Source organism: Oryza brachyantha, chromosome 7 (genome assembly GCF_000231095.2).
Source record: "Oryza brachyantha chromosome 7, ObraRS2, whole genome shotgun sequence".
NCBI lineage: Eukaryota > Viridiplantae > Streptophyta > Magnoliopsida > Poales > Poaceae > Oryza > Oryza brachyantha.
In genome coordinates this window covers 346,464-361,979 of record NC_023169.2, presented here as the reverse complement: position 1 = coordinate 361,979, position 15,516 = coordinate 346,464, and the positions used below count along the sequence as shown (strand labels likewise).

At 40.4% G+C, this 15,516-nt stretch overlaps 3 protein-coding genes across 3 annotated transcripts; 1 reads left to right on the top strand and 2 right to left on the bottom strand.

The window, feature by feature from the left end:
• Positions 1-1,960: 1,960 nt before the first annotated feature.
• Positions 1,961-9,066, top strand: LOC102717353 (MADS-box transcription factor 15). The gene is made up of 8 exons (XM_006657337.2): positions 1,961-2,304; positions 4,812-4,890; positions 6,867-6,931; positions 7,052-7,151; positions 7,698-7,739; positions 7,997-8,038; positions 8,184-8,347; positions 8,586-9,066. The coding sequence occupies exons 1-8, from the start codon at positions 2,120-2,122 to the stop codon at positions 8,704-8,706; spliced, it is 798 nt and encodes a 265-aa protein (XP_006657400.1). The 5' UTR covers positions 1,961-2,119; the 3' UTR covers positions 8,707-9,066.
• A 2,444-nt stretch (positions 9,067-11,510) lies between these two features.
• On the bottom strand, positions 11,511-12,859 carry LOC102712831 (two pore potassium channel b-like). Its single transcript, XM_006658149.3, has one exon. The coding sequence runs from the start codon at positions 12,715-12,717 to the stop codon at positions 11,647-11,649; it is 1,071 nt and encodes a 356-aa protein (XP_006658212.2). The 5' UTR covers positions 12,718-12,859; the 3' UTR covers positions 11,511-11,646.
• A 1,019-nt stretch (positions 12,860-13,878) lies between these two features.
• On the bottom strand, positions 13,879-14,919 carry LOC102712554 (ervatamin-B-like). Its single transcript, XM_006658148.2, has one exon. It carries the CDS (start codon positions 14,917-14,919, stop codon positions 13,879-13,881), a length of 1,041 nt encoding a protein of 346 aa, XP_006658211.2.
• Positions 14,920-15,516: the final 597 nt, after the last annotated feature.

Sequence of the window (15,516 nt, the reverse complement as noted above, 5' to 3'; positions counted from 1 at the left end):
CTCTCGAGTATTTGCCACCAAATAAAAAAGATCTTTTTGGCACCACAGTGCGCTCAACAGTTGCAAGCAGTGTCCCCTTCAATAATATTCTTGGATACCTAGCTACTGACTTTAATTAATATTCCCCAATTATATGATAGTAATATGACAAGATAATAACATTTTTCCCTAATCAATTACTAATAGGTCCTCTCTTCTTTCTTAGTCAATATCATCAATTATGATTAGTTCACTAGAATGTTTTAAGCCCCTAATTAAACAGTGTATTTCACGTGTAAAAACATTCTTTTGTAAAAGTTTCCCATATGATAATTGTAAATTAAGATTTTTTTTACTTTATATTAGTTAATTCAGTCATTATACTCTTAAATAGCTAATAAAAAACTAAAAAGAAAAAAATCCAAAATCTTCATAAGAAACGAACTATAGTTGTAAACCTGTGGATCATAAAAACAATAAAAGAAAAATTCCTACTACAGTGTAAAACGAGCATTCCGTATATGCTCTTTTGCTTTTGTTCGATGAAAGATGAAATATTATTTATTTTTTAGTGGGTATTTAATAATATAAATGATGAAATTAATTACTATAAAACTGAAAATATACTCTATAAAGAAAAGGTGACAAACTTATATATAAAAAATATTGAAAAGAATACCATTTACAAAGCGCGTAAAAAAGGGGAGAAATATATAATACGGCGCAAACAACACAGCCATATGGAATTTGAGACGACTGATGTATATCGAGTGAACTCGTAATTAGCTCTGCAAATCGCACCGAACGTATTATGTGATTCCTTAGGTTGCTTGCTCCTGTACCTTGAGTGCTACCAAGATCACCACGTTACGTGCCGCTTCACGCGACATAGGTACTGTAAATCAATGTAAATCGATCGGTCCACGTAGAGAGTTGAATTTTACCATGCATGATTAATTCATATGCACGGCACATTGTACGTGGTGAGATCGACATATGGTACGTCGACGTGCACGTGTATGTAGCTATTGTTGACATTGTATTTGTTCATATGCACGTCATGCATGTTACAAATTAAAGGATCGACATATTTTGTAATAGCTATATTGGCCATGTATTCATCCATACGTATACAGTCCAGTTGTTCCGAGATACAAGAATTTATGGGATTTTACAACACAACTTCCAATGCATGAAAATACATATAATTTCAGCTAATCAGCTGTTCTCGGGAGGGTATTCTAAACAACTTAAAATTTGACCACCTAAGGAAACTAAAACGGTCTTTTTCTTAAACCTTGATATCGGAAAGTTTTCCTACATTTTAGAATGTATATAGTTCTATATCAATATATCGTAGAAAAAAATAAAACAAAAACTGGGAAAGGAGTTTGAGGGGCTGCGAGAGTTCGACCGTACGAGGAGGTAGCAGCGGAATCGACCCAACCTTTCCTTCTTAGAGCAAATTTAATATTATAGCCAACTACTAGCTCCAATTTAGTTATAGTCAATCTAATAGCCAATTCATACAATAGTTGCCTACAAAACATCAATATATGATCCCACATGTCATACATATATTTTGTCTTAGAGTCCGTGTGCAGCTGGCTACAAATTAGCAGTCCACATCTCTTCTCTTCTCTCCTCTCTTATCTCTTTAAAATATACTAATAGCCTGCTATTGTACCTGCTCTCACTACACCCCATACATGCCATTAATTAATTAATCAATTAATCCGATCCATATTTTGATTTACTGGAGTAGCATTATTTATTTAATAAGTAGTAATAATAATAATAATAATATATTAATATTAATAATAATGTAATTCGCCTGTCAGTGTGACCAGGGAGGAGGAAGACAGTGTGAGCAGGAAGGAGGAAGAGAGGCTGCAGGTGGGGCCCAGGAGGCCGGGACCAATCACAGCTCGACAGCATACTGACACCCGTCCCCAAAAGCAAACCAAAGCCATCCATCATCTTCCTCCTCTCGCCTCCCCCTCCTCCTCCTCCTCCTCCTCTACTACACCTTACCTCCTAGCTAGCCAGGTGGGTCGATCCACATCCATCGGCCGCCGGCGAGCGAGGTCGTCGCCGGCGACGGACGTACGTAGCTAGCTAGAGAGATAGAGAGAGAGAGATGGGGCGTGGGAAGGTGCAGCTGAAGAGGATAGAGAACAAGATCAACCGGCAGGTGACGTTCTCGAAGCGGAGGAACGGGCTGCTCAAGAAGGCGCACGAGATCTCCGTCCTCTGCGATGCCGAGGTCGCCGCCATCGTCTTCTCCCCCAAGGGCAAGCTCTACGAGTACGCCACCGACTCCAGGCACGTACATCCACCCTGCCGCCATGGCCTAAAAGCTTTTGTTTACTTAATTTGCTTCCTTGATTTGATTCCTACTGCCGCCGTTTCCCGAGATCGACGAACTGCAATTCTCTCTTGCAGCTTCTGCCCTTCCTTTTTTAATTTCCCCCATCGATTCCATTTCTTCTTCTTCTTCTTCTTCTTCTTCTTCTTCTTGTTTGTGTCTGCCATGACATGATGCCATACGTGCATCGATCTGTCGGCTCAGATTGTGCTACAGCTGATGATTTTATGCTCACACACTTCACTGGCGCGCACACGCACACGCACAGGCACACAGTCATATCCAGTGTGCAGGCAGCGAGCGAGCTAGTTCAGTCGCAGCTGCCTCCTCATTTCGGGCAAATCGTCTCTCTCTCTTTCTATTTCCCTTTCCTTTCTTGTGCTTCCCCCCCTAGCTCTGGCCTTTTGCTTTCCTGCTTGCCTATCCACCTGCATACCCTTTTTGGGATTGATGGCTCTTCTTTCTTTCTCTCTTTGGCTAATTGCTGCTGGTGTTCATCTCATCAATCTCTCATCGTATGGAGCAGTACCAAAAAAAGTATAGTGCACAACATCTGCTTGCTCTTAGATTCATGGGGTTAGATTGGATTTAACTAGGTGTATACTATGTGATTATCTAGATCAGCTAGCTAGTAATGGTCTTGCTTGTTCTTTTGCTGATGCATTGAGCTAGCAGGTGTTAGTTCATCATCCTTCAATTTGATGTACTGCAAATAGTTTTTTTTATTCACTCGCTTCTTCTTCTTCTTCTTCTTCTTCCCCTTTTCCATGTGATTTGATTGCTCCTGCCTGACTTTCAATTGGGTTATTTTTTTCCCCTCTTCTCAAGTTAAATCCGATGCATGGTTTTGTTCCACTTCTCAAGAAAGAAAATACTAAAGAATATATCACACGCATTACGAGGAGTCCACCACCAGTGTCATGCACTCCTCCCTACCACAGTCTTACATATATATGCATGCAAAAATCTGCTGTTTCTTAAGTAATTAATTCCCCTCTTAATTCTCTTGAGCCTTGGTAATTACTAACTCAAACAGCTGTCTTTTTTTTTTTGCTTATGCATGATCTTTCTCAAATACCAAAACGTTGGAGATGGACAGATCTGGCGGCCTTTCTTTTTCCCTTCTCTCTCATCCTCTTGTATGATAGCTTCTCCCTCTTTTTTATGGATCTCTGCTGGTGTTCACGTTGAGCATCTCTTTGATCTATAGATTTCTTTGGTTTTCATGGCTAACTGCAGTGTTTTTTTGGCCTGAAATGACCGCAAGATATTTGCTTTATTTTCTGCTCAACTGATTAATAATGACGGGATAATATAATTCGCTAATTATTCTGGAGTTAGATCAAGATGTACTTAATCATCCTGTGATGACTCCAGAAAATAATAATCTTGCTCACTATAAAATCACTAATAGCCATCGTTTACCTTGCCTTTGCCCGCAAATGCGTTTCTGACGTCTAGGTAAAGAGAACTTTTACGGTCGTCTGTGTTGTACTGAAACAGTGTCCTGCACACGCTCATCCCAGGCCCAGCTTTAAGGTTAATCGAAGGCACTTCATGATCCCCCAGAAATCTTGACTTATCTGATCTTAATTATCTCTTCTGTCCCTTCCTGAGAGATAGATCTAAGGGTGCCAGTGAATAAAACAAGTCAAATTTCTTCAGGATCTTCATGGTATAGACAAACTGTAGTGATGAATCTTAGAGTCTTGTAGATAAAGGAGCTTGTAAAGAACCTATAGCTGCAGGGTTATTATGTAGGTTACTCTAAATTAAAGGAGTTACTTGAAAGTTAGTAAGATGTATCACCCAGTTCAATGGTGATAGCTGTTATAGTCTATTCTGAAGTCTGAACAGCTCCACTGCTCTTTTTAGAGTCCTTGACTGCTGTTCAATGGTTCTGTTATATATAATCTTGATTGTTTTTGCTAATCTTTCATTAGCAATCCAATTCAAGTTCTGAAATGGATGAATCTTGGTGTTTAGACCCTCATATCACATGTGTCATGTGGTGCTTTTTTTTTGACACAGTCCCATACCACATCCCTGTTTTCTTGAAGATAAGACCATTGTTGCATCTTCATTGTCACTAAGTTCAGCTGCTTCATGCAGTCCATGCTCTTTATTTGGGCCGTGCTGCATTATTACTGTAGTACTGTTTAAACAGCAGGAGCTTCTGTGAACAAACATGCTGATCTCTAATTCCCTATGTATTAGTCTTGATCATCATTTAACCAAACAAGCTAGCTAGCCTAATTAACTCAAATACTTTCATATGCCGAACTCAAACTGTAACTGTGTAGCTTCTGTCAAATTTTTAGCTTTGATTATACTTGTATATATAGTTTAGTAGACATTCTTCAGACAAATTAAATATATTTCCTAAACGTTTCCATGCATGAGAATGCAAAGCATTTACATTGTGGACTAATTTCAGATTCTGTTCATGATGTGTGCCCTGCAGGATGGACAAAATCCTTGAACGTTATGAACGCTATTCATATGCTGAAAAGGCTCTCATTTCAGCTGAATCCGAGAGTGAGGTAAAACAGTGGCCGTTGCAAGATATATTGCTACTCCTTTCCTATTGCGCTAGCATTTCAATCTTTTCCTTGCTACCTTTTTTATCACATGTTAACAAATTAAGCATTTTTTGTGAATGATAAATCGTTGTACTCGCCACAATTAGCTAGATGTAGGGTAACCTTCTGTTTCATGCTTTTTGACTTTAAATCGTGTCCTTTTGCCCTCTGGCGTATTTCCAAAATTTCTACAGATTGGGATACCATGTAGGAGAGTTCCAATTATCTTCATTTAATCCCCTCAGCTTTTATTTATTCTGGGCATGCAATAGACCACCTGGAAGTCTCCTTGTGAAGCATCGTAGCAAAGTTATGATCTGTACACTAATTCTTCTGTAAATTAAATAATGATTACAGTTGTGTACTGTTTTTTCAACTACAATTTATTCTTTTTTTTTCATACTCTGGTTTGATTGTTTCTTTATGTGTTTCATCGAGCAATTTATACATAAGGAAAACACACAAAGAAAATGCATAATACATTAATAGCAATGGTAGAATCAGGTTGGACCAAATATATACTTTAATAGTGATGCTCAAATACTCCCTACTTCCCTAAATGTTTGACGACATTGACTTTTTTATACACGTTTGACTATTCGTCTTATTCAAAAAAATTACATAATTTTAATTATTTTTATACCATTTCATTTATTGTTGAAAATACTTTTATGCATATATATAGCTTTACATATTTGACAAAAAAAATTGAATAAGACAAATAGTCAAATGTTTATAAGAAAGTCAACGGCGTCAAAAATTTAGGAAAGGAGGGAGTAGAAATTGTTCGAGATAAGTTTTGGCCAATATATACTTTGTACACAAGTTGCACTATGCCAATGATGTACTTTAGGGGATGTCATTCTAACTAAGGTATTGTGCTCGATCTATTTCAGTTTTCTGTAAGGCTAGCTGTTTCTCTTGTCAGAAATAAAAAGAAATATGAAATATAATCAACCTAATATTATTTAGCTTTCTACTTGCAACCTGATGAAGAAAGCATTAGGAATAAATTGATTTTGTACCTTTCAAAAGTTCATGTACATTTTAAAATTTTTAACAAGTTCTTTTGATATGTTATTTTTCAATTCGATGAATTTCTACCTTAATTCACTTTTAACTGGAGTATCAAGGCTTAAAAATATTTTTCATCTACTAATAAATTAATTTAAGAAGCTACAACTCCATAATTTAGTCAAATATTCATATACATGGTTTGTATTTGAGGATTTGGTATATATTCCACTATTGCTGGCCACTGAGGATTTCAAGTACACAGTTAGGGTCTTTAATCTTTTAGTAAATTTCACAAAATGGCATATCTTACCACACTATTGTAAAACTACAAATTTAAGATTTGCATTACAAAACTACATATTTAGGCATCCTATCACAAAACTACAGATTTAACATCATTACAAAAACAGTAATATTACGAATCTCAACTTCAAAATCTTTAATTCTTTGGTACCTTCACCACTAAATATGTATTTTTGTGACATGAAAATTTAAATTTATAGTTTTGTGATAAAGTTGGTGCTAAATTTCTACCAATAGTTTTGTGATACATGTTCTTAAATCTATAGTTTTGTGACATTTTGGTATTACTGGTATCTTTGTGAAATTTAATCTTAATTTTTTTAATATTTGGTTCAACCTCTTTATGTTTACAGTAACACTCCCTCTATTCCATAGTGTAAGATTTTTCTAACCTCTTGTTCAGATCCATTGAATACTAATGAATCTAGGGATATGAATAACCATATACATTGATCAATGGGTGAGAAAGTCTTACAATATAGAATGAATGAAGCAGTTCTCTAATTCACAATAATAGTAATTAGCTCGCAGAAAAGATCAACCGATCACACACACACATATATGTATATATATATATATATGTTTGTTGATACTGACAAAGAGTTCTTTTTGTACAGGGAAATTGGTGCCATGAATACAGGAAACTTAAGGCAAAGATTGAGACCATACAAAAATGTCACAAGTAATAAATTTCGAACTAATTAATATCGCTAGCTTGTTTATTGTTTCAAAACAATTTAAAAGAACAGTTCCGGTATTAACTACTTAAGATGATGTGTGAACCTACATATGTATCCCGTAGACACCTCATGGGAGAGGATCTGGAATCCTTGAACCTCAAAGAACTGCAACAGCTAGAGCAGCAGCTGGAGAGTTCATTGAAGCACATAAGATCAAGAAAGGTACGACCTTTTCAGAGAATGGAATAATTTTTTTTATGAGAACACAGTACAACGTAGATGCTCACAATACACGCACACTCTCCCCTAGGAACGCACGCGTGCAAACCCCCCTATAAGCATCTCCGAAGACTGGCCGGCAAATCCTAGAGAAACCTCGAAGTCGCCACGGACGCCTCGTTTTCAGACAATGGAATATTTTTATTCAAATTCCGGGCCTCTACACACCAAAAGTAGAAAAATACTAGATTATTACAAATAAATGTGGTGATTTAGCTTCAATAGCTTACCTTATATGGTTGCCTGTTCTGTTTCAAACTGGACTGATATATATATATATATATATATATATATATATATATATATATATATATATATATATATATATATATATAATAGTTCATGCCTGAGTTACACACATATCCAAAGAGATGTATTTTGCCTTTTCAGAAATTATTTAAGTAAAAAATTTGCATATTAATTTTGGAGTACATTTTCCAGATATGATTACTACTAATTCGAACAATATATATATGTCTGTGTTTGCAGAGTCACCTTATGCTCGAGTCCATTTCTGAGCTGCAGAAAAAGGTGACCAATTGAACTACACTGTGTATGCATGCATATTATATTGGAAATTTACAAATGTGCCATTACAATTTTACAAAGTTGAAGATATGCCATTGGTATCACAATGATATGTGAGACCCGCGTAAGTCAATGACATGTGGGTCATGATGGCATATCTCTAATTTTGGAAAATTATAATGGCATCTTTGCAATTTTCCAATATATTATATTAAATGGTGAACTGATGGTGGTGCTTTTTTTTTTTTGCATGAGTGCAGGAGAGATCACTGCAGGAGGAGAACAAGGCTCTGCAGAAGGAAGTAAGCTAGCTGTTGTAATTTGCCAATGGAGGCATTAGGGATATAAGTACTTCATGCACTGGTTTAGATCAAATCAGTTAATTAATCTTGTGGACAGTTTCCAATCCATCCATGGCTATAGTTAACGATATTTTGCTGCATGCAGCTAGTGGAGAGGCAGAAGACTGTGACTGTGAGGGGGCAGCAGCAAGTAGTGCAGTGGGACCAAGCCCAGGCCCAAGCCCAAGCCCAACCCCAGGCCCAGACAAGCTCCTCCTCCTCCTCCATGCTCAGGGATCAGCAGGCTCTTCTTCCACCACAAAACATCTGGTATACACATAATTAATACTCATCAATCTCATCTCATGTACGTGTATCATTCCAGTAGATATACAAACATCTGGTAATTATACTATCAGTAGTGTATATGGGCATGCATCTATATATATGTTGGTTGTTTGGGGGAGAGAGTTATTATTTGGTTACTACGTACGTATAGATGTCACTGCTGGTCTACTTTTCTCATTAACTGCATGTCTAATTAAGCATGGTTATATATATGCATTAGCTATCCGCCGGTGATGATGGGAGAGAGAAGCGATGCGGCGGCGGCGGCGGCGGTGCAGGGTCAGGTGCAACTCCGCATTGGAGGCCTGCCGCCATGGATGCTGAGCCACCTCAATGCTTAAGATGATCATCGACAACAGCTTCAGCTAGCTTGCCCCCATGCATGCGAGCTAGCTGGATATGCACGTACCGATCGATGGGAGCAACCGTTGATTAATCGATCTCTCCTAGCGATGATATGCATGATCATTCTCCTAAAATGAAATTGATCTAGAAAAAACCTAGCGATTAATTAAGCTGTTCTTATATGTGTTTGCTTGCCTTGCTCCTACATATACATGAGATTTGCAAGAAAATTACGAGCAAAAGGTGGCTGCTGCCGCTGCCGTACGTGTCTTTGTGTAATTGATCAGCACGTTACCTAGTGCTGCTCCCCCCTACTGATGATCGATATTTATGCATGCAATTGTGTGCATATAAAATATATTTGCATGCCTGCTCCCATGCCGGTTAATTAATTAATTTATACTTGCGTTTATGTATATGTTCTAATTAACTGTAGCTGCAAACTAATCGATCGAATTATCTTCTGCGAATTGGATGACGTACAGGCGATAAGCTTGGTGATTTGAATTCATTCACTGTGGAAATTTAGAGTTCAAGATAATATATACTCTTAACGTATGAGTACTTTGAATAATTAGTGCATACATGCACATCTTTATTGTCTTACGGTATATCCACTGGCAATATTAATATAGAATACATCCTATGTTAGTATTATGAACAATAAAAAAATCTAAGCAATCAAATTATGTGTTCTAAGTTCTAACTACTAGTAAAAAGAATTACCCGGTCTACTACCAATAGTTTAGGACTTTAGTTGATATTAATTATAAATTTAAACCAGTTATATAAATATGTTGTGAAGAAATATGAATTACATATGTATACTAGCATTGTTTGGAAAAATATGTATTTTAGAGATGAAATACAATAGAACAACTTATATAATGTAACATTAAAGTATATAAAGTAGTAGTTGATAACATAATTTATAAAATAAAGTTGGTGGTCGGTAAATCCGTTGCCATCACCGGTGCCGTATAGATATGATCGTTAATAACAAAAAAAATTGTATAGATTGATTCTACCAGTGGCACTGATTATCATAAAAAATGACTAACTATTATTTATTAGTGATGAAAATGGATAAATATTGGTTATATGAATTCATGAAACTGTTAGAGCTGTATCCATGGAGTGATTGTTTAGCTTTTTTAGGAAAAAAATCCAAACAACATATTTATAAATAAAATTTTAAAGTATGTTCTTAGTTATCTAAAAGCCAAGGCTGAAAAATAAACTACAACGAAGAAAACTTAAAATTTATTCCAAATTTAAAATTAAAAATTTAAATTTTGACTTATAATAAGCATAAACACAAGCACATTTATGTGATATATATATATATATATATATAAATATATATATATATACCGTATAACACAGATTGTGAATTAGTTGATCTTTTTTATTCTAATGGACCAAACTTTTCATAAAAATGGCTAATGATATACTATTAAGTTTCATGCACCGATCATTTCAACTTAAATGCTTAAGCTGACGAGGACACACGGGGTAATTCATTCTATATATATTTCAAAAGTAGCCTAAAATATACTATCTTGGCTGGAGCTATTTAAAAAATAAATTATAGGCTACTTATTTTACATTTCGTGCTTGCCGACAAGGATCTACCCGTAAGGTTGAATAAATAAACAATTTGCTCTTTTAGTTTTTTGTTGATAATAATTCCTCATTTAGCAATGGATTGGTTAATTGGATAATAATATATACTGATGGAGCTATAATCATCGTCGGTGTCACCTCTGTTAGGATGACACATATGTTACAAATATACAATAGACTACTACCAGTTGGAGTGTAAAAAGTTCATTTGGTATTAAATGACACCACAACACGTACAGCAATATATATTGTGTTTTATTAAGCTCTGGTATTGTGTTTTATTTAAAAAAAAACCGTCAACGTTAGCGTTGGTATTGCATGCAGTACACTGCAAGTCAAACAAATCTTTATGCCTTCTCCATCTTGGCCTTTTCATGTCGATGTCTCGATCACCAAAGGGAAAAAAAAAGAGAAAGAAAAGAAAAGAGAGGTGTCCTTGATTTGCAGTGGCACTGGGCCGACACGATTGAGAAGGCTAGCCAATAAGATTTGAGCCCATTAACAAGACATGATTCATCATGTTTCTCCATGATTTGGATGGCCACGTTGATGAATATCTCCATCATTCTCTGCTGCTTGATTGCATTTGCTTCCTTTTTGCCTTTTTCACTCATCTCCAGCCATATGTTTGTTCCTTGGATAATCATCATTCATTCACTTGCTTTTCTGGAACCTTTCCCCCCTTTTTTTTTCCATCTTTTTTTTTTCTCGAAGACTCTGCAACCTTTCTTGTTCATCCAAAGCTGCAATTTAAACACTAGCCAGTTGTAGCGACAATTTTTACCTTTTTCTATTCATCGATTCCAAAAATATATAAATATTTTTAAATTATTTGCTAGTAATTAGATTAAAATAAGACTATAATATGCCTTAATAAATAAGTAATCGGTAGATATAATAGAATATCAGGGGATAAAATAATAATGGTTTTAAATGATAACTGATTGATGAGATAAATAATATAAAAATACTCTCTCTATTTCAAGTTATAAGTCGTTTTGACGTCAAAACACTTCGAGTTTGACTAAATTTATATACAAATATAGTAACAAATACAACAAACACCAAATTAGTTTCATTAAATCTATAATTAGAGATATTTTATAATAGATGTGTCCTAGATGGTAAGTATTTATTACCTTTTTATTTAGAGTAGTTTGACTCTGACTTAAAGACAAAAACAACTTATAAACTTATACTATAGGACTCTAATAATATATATAAAATACTTATATTTCTCAACATATATCACAGTTATATGGAACAGTATCTAGTTATTATAGAGCATTTTAGGAAGAAAGAATGGTGGTCTAAGAAGGGTTGGGAGGGTCCGGGTCCGGGTCGGGCGACTGGGCGAGCGCGAGGTCGGCGGGGGAGAGGGTGCCGGAGTGGTCGGCGTCGAGCTTGTCGAACTCCTTCAGGAACTCCGATATCTCCTCCTGCCTGATCTTCCCCAGCTCCTTCAGCTTGTACAGCACGAAGTCCGCCGCCCCCACGCGCCGGTCGCCGTCCAGGTCCGCCGCCTCCAGGTCCATGCTCGTCGTCCGCCGCCGCGCCACCCACCGCGCCACCTCCCTCTGCCGCCGCTCCGTGTACACCTCCGCCGCGTACAGGAAGAAGAGCGCCACCACCACCGTGCTCACCGTGATCCACGCCACCGCGAACGCCCTCCCCGCCTCCGACGAGAAGCTCCGGTCGCCGTACCCCAGCGTCGTCACCGTCGCGCACGCGCAGTACAGCGCGTCCACCGGGCGCATCCCCTCCACCTTCCACAGCACCGCCGTCCCCGACGCCACCAGCAGCGCCAGCAGCACCCCCGCGGTGTACAGCTTGTACCTCACCTTGTTCGCCTCCATGGCGCGCAGCATCCGTGCCTCGCCGCCGCGGTGGGCGTGCAGCGCGCGGAAGAGGAGCGCCTCCTGCTTCTCGACGAGGTAGTCGGCGGCCTTGCTGAGGAAGGTGCCGACGAGGGCAACGCCAGCGAAGGCGAAGGCGCAGGCGAGCAGCTTGGCGGCGTCGCTGGCGGGGACGAGGTCGCCGTAGCCGACGGTGGTCATGGTGACGACGCAGAAGTAGAGGGCGTCGAGGGCGCGGGCGGTGCGGGTGCCGGACATGTGGTCCATGGCGAGGTAGAAGGCGAGAGAGCCGAGGAGGAGGTACGCGGCGAGGAGGAGGCCGACGAGGCGGAAGCTGGGGCGGGCGGCGGCGCCGGCGCCGAACAGCGTCTTGGGAGGCGAGGAGGTGTGGTTGGCCGTGGACAGTGGGTCGGAGGAGGGCGCCGTCCTGCAGCGGCGGAACCTTCTGGCCCCTTCCTGGTGAAGCAGCGGTTGGTCGACGGCCGGCGCCATTGATTGACCGTAGCCGTAGGTAGAAACAAACATTTTTCAGGAGATGTTCAACAATCTTGACTCTCCATACTTAAGAAAGAAGAATGTTCTAGCATCTCACAGTCTTGATGAATGGACCATCTTACTGTACTAACGAACCAAATTGCCTTGTTTATTGCTGGAACCCACATACTACTCTCACCTTTGTACAGTAGTCTGTCCAAAGCCTTTTCTTTTGCTGAGTAACTTTTTGTTGTGGCATGCAGTCTATACTTGGCCCAGAGGGAAATGGGCTGGCCCTGCCCAAGCTCGCTCCCTCTGTAGTATGTACCTAGGTATTTCTTTAGAGAAAACATAATTTTAATAAGATATCTATTTCAGATTTGAGGTTATTGTATAACTGACTCTATTTTGAAAGCTAACTGCGTATTTTTCACTTTACAGATTTGACCCCGGGCTGACCCTAGTCCGTCAAGTGAGCATAGCGGTGTTAAATGAGACATGAAGGTACGTTTATATACGCGTATACTATTTAGAGTTTAATTTTTTATTTTTGTTATGGCTTGTAGAAGTCATATTTGAACTTGCATATTTGTGTAGTGATATATCTTATATTAATCTATATTCATAAATTTTTTTAAAATTTTTTAATGATTATTTAGATAGCATGCATTAGATAAGAGGACATCATCTCGAGGGTTTAGAACACTTTCCCCAATTTAACATGCGGAAATTTGCATAAACTTGATTAACTCTTCAATTAATCGATCTAGAGTAAAAAATAACGACCCTACGTTTCTTTATGTCTAGCAGTCCATTATAAAGCAAGATTATTTTGCTTAGAGAACTAGAAATCTATAAACCCTGCACCATGCATGTATGGAACCGCAAGAAATCATAATAATTGGTGAGTTCAATCATGAAATAAGTCTTTATTCATAAGATATACGTTCGTGTTGCATGTTTGACTGAATCAGTCCATGCATACATCTCTAGGGAGTGCACGCGAGCCACGAATTAATTAACGACATATATTTGGAGCCCTAATTAGTTATATCTAATAACAGCTAGCGATGAACAGTTGTTCATTCTTCTGTAGCTCTGCAGCAGCCATGCATATTAATTAATTAATTACGACGTCGACGTAGGTATTAATTATATACTGTAGTACGTAGCTGGTCAATTCTTCTTCTTCGTCTTCGTCGTCGTCGTCGTCTAGACGACAGGGTAGGAGGGTGCCATGGCGACGCCGCACGCGCCCTGGCTGCTGCCCACGTCCTTCTCCAGCTTCATGTAGCCACCCTCCCCCCAGGTGGCGCCCCACGAGTTCTTGATCAGCCAGTAGGCGCTCCCGTCCGCCGCCGCGCCATAGCCCACCATTGTCACCGCGTGGTTCAGCGTCGTGCCGCAGCTGTCCGCCGTGAACACGCCGCTGCTGTAGTGCTGGAACAGCGGGCTGCTCCCCTCGATGGCCACCGACACCGGCTGGTTCGCCACGGCGGCGGCGAGCGCGGCCTCGTCGTTCGGGTTCACGCGCTGGTACCCGCTGATGGTGGCGGCGGCGACGGCCGACGTGCCGTCGAACTGGCACGTCCCCTGCTGGGCCTGGTAGGGGTAGGCGTCCTCGGTGGTGACGCCGCCGCTGTTGGCCATGTACTGGAACGCCTTGTCGAGGCTACCGCCGGAGCAGCCCCCGTTGTCGGAGCAGTCGAGCAGCTGCTGCTCCGACAGGGACACCAGCTCGCCGGTGGTGATCTGGTGGATGCCCTCCACGGCCGCCACCGTGGAGAACGCCCAGCAGCAGCCGCAAGGTCCCTGGTTCTTGACGCCGGTGACGGCGCCTTGCTGCCGCCAGTCAACCGCCGGCTGCTGGTCCTCCGACGAGAGGGTGGCGTTGGCGTACATGAAGGTGACGGCGCCCGAGGACGACGGCGGCATGGTGCTGGGCTTGTAGCCCGTGTAGATGGCGGCGAACTCGGCGTTGGTGAGGTCGGTGAACCTGTTGGTGGCGAGGCGGTAGCGCTTGCCGGCGGCGGCGTTGGACCTGTCGATGAGCTCGACGTTGGCCTTGAACGCCCGGAAGCGGCGAGCCTTCTCGGCGGCGTCCCTGTACGTGCGGCCGTGCTCGGCCATCCACTTGCTGTGCCTCTCCTCCATCGTCGACGCAGCCATCGTCACCTTCGCCATTGCTGCGGCGACGAGGGCCGCCATGAGCAGCAGCTTGCTCATGCCGCAGTAGAGATCACCAAGAGCCATCGATACTCGATAGATAGATTAGTGTGGTCTGCTTGCTTATCGTAGTAAGTAGGTGTGATTCTCGAGCCATGCAAGCTAGGGTTTATATAGATCGAGATGCACGTAGAGTACGTAATTAAGCATGCGTGCATGTAGTATGGTGTGAAAGCGTTTAGAATTAATTAATTCCATTCAACGAGCGACGACGAGCAGCCAATTGGATCCACCAGTCCACGCCCGGTCGACACAAGGCCAGCAGCGTTCCTTCCTGCCCGCTCGATCGGCACGATGGTCGCTGCATATATATATATATATTAGAGTCTGTGATTAAATGTTTGAAAATTTTAATTTCATCGATCAATTTCAGTTACTGTTGTTAGATGATAATACGAAAGAATGCAGTGAAAGAGCATGTAGCCTAGTGACCTGAGTAACACCCAAGGTTCTAGGTTCAAATCTCCATAGGAGCATGAATTTCAGATTGGTTATTTGAGGGGCTAGATCCCCTACTTGGGCTAAGCTCCCAGAGTTTCTGAAATAAAAAAAAATGGCCGCATATATCCGAGTGGATATATAGGCCGGGTAAAAATACACTTCTCTAAAAAAAATATGAAAGGA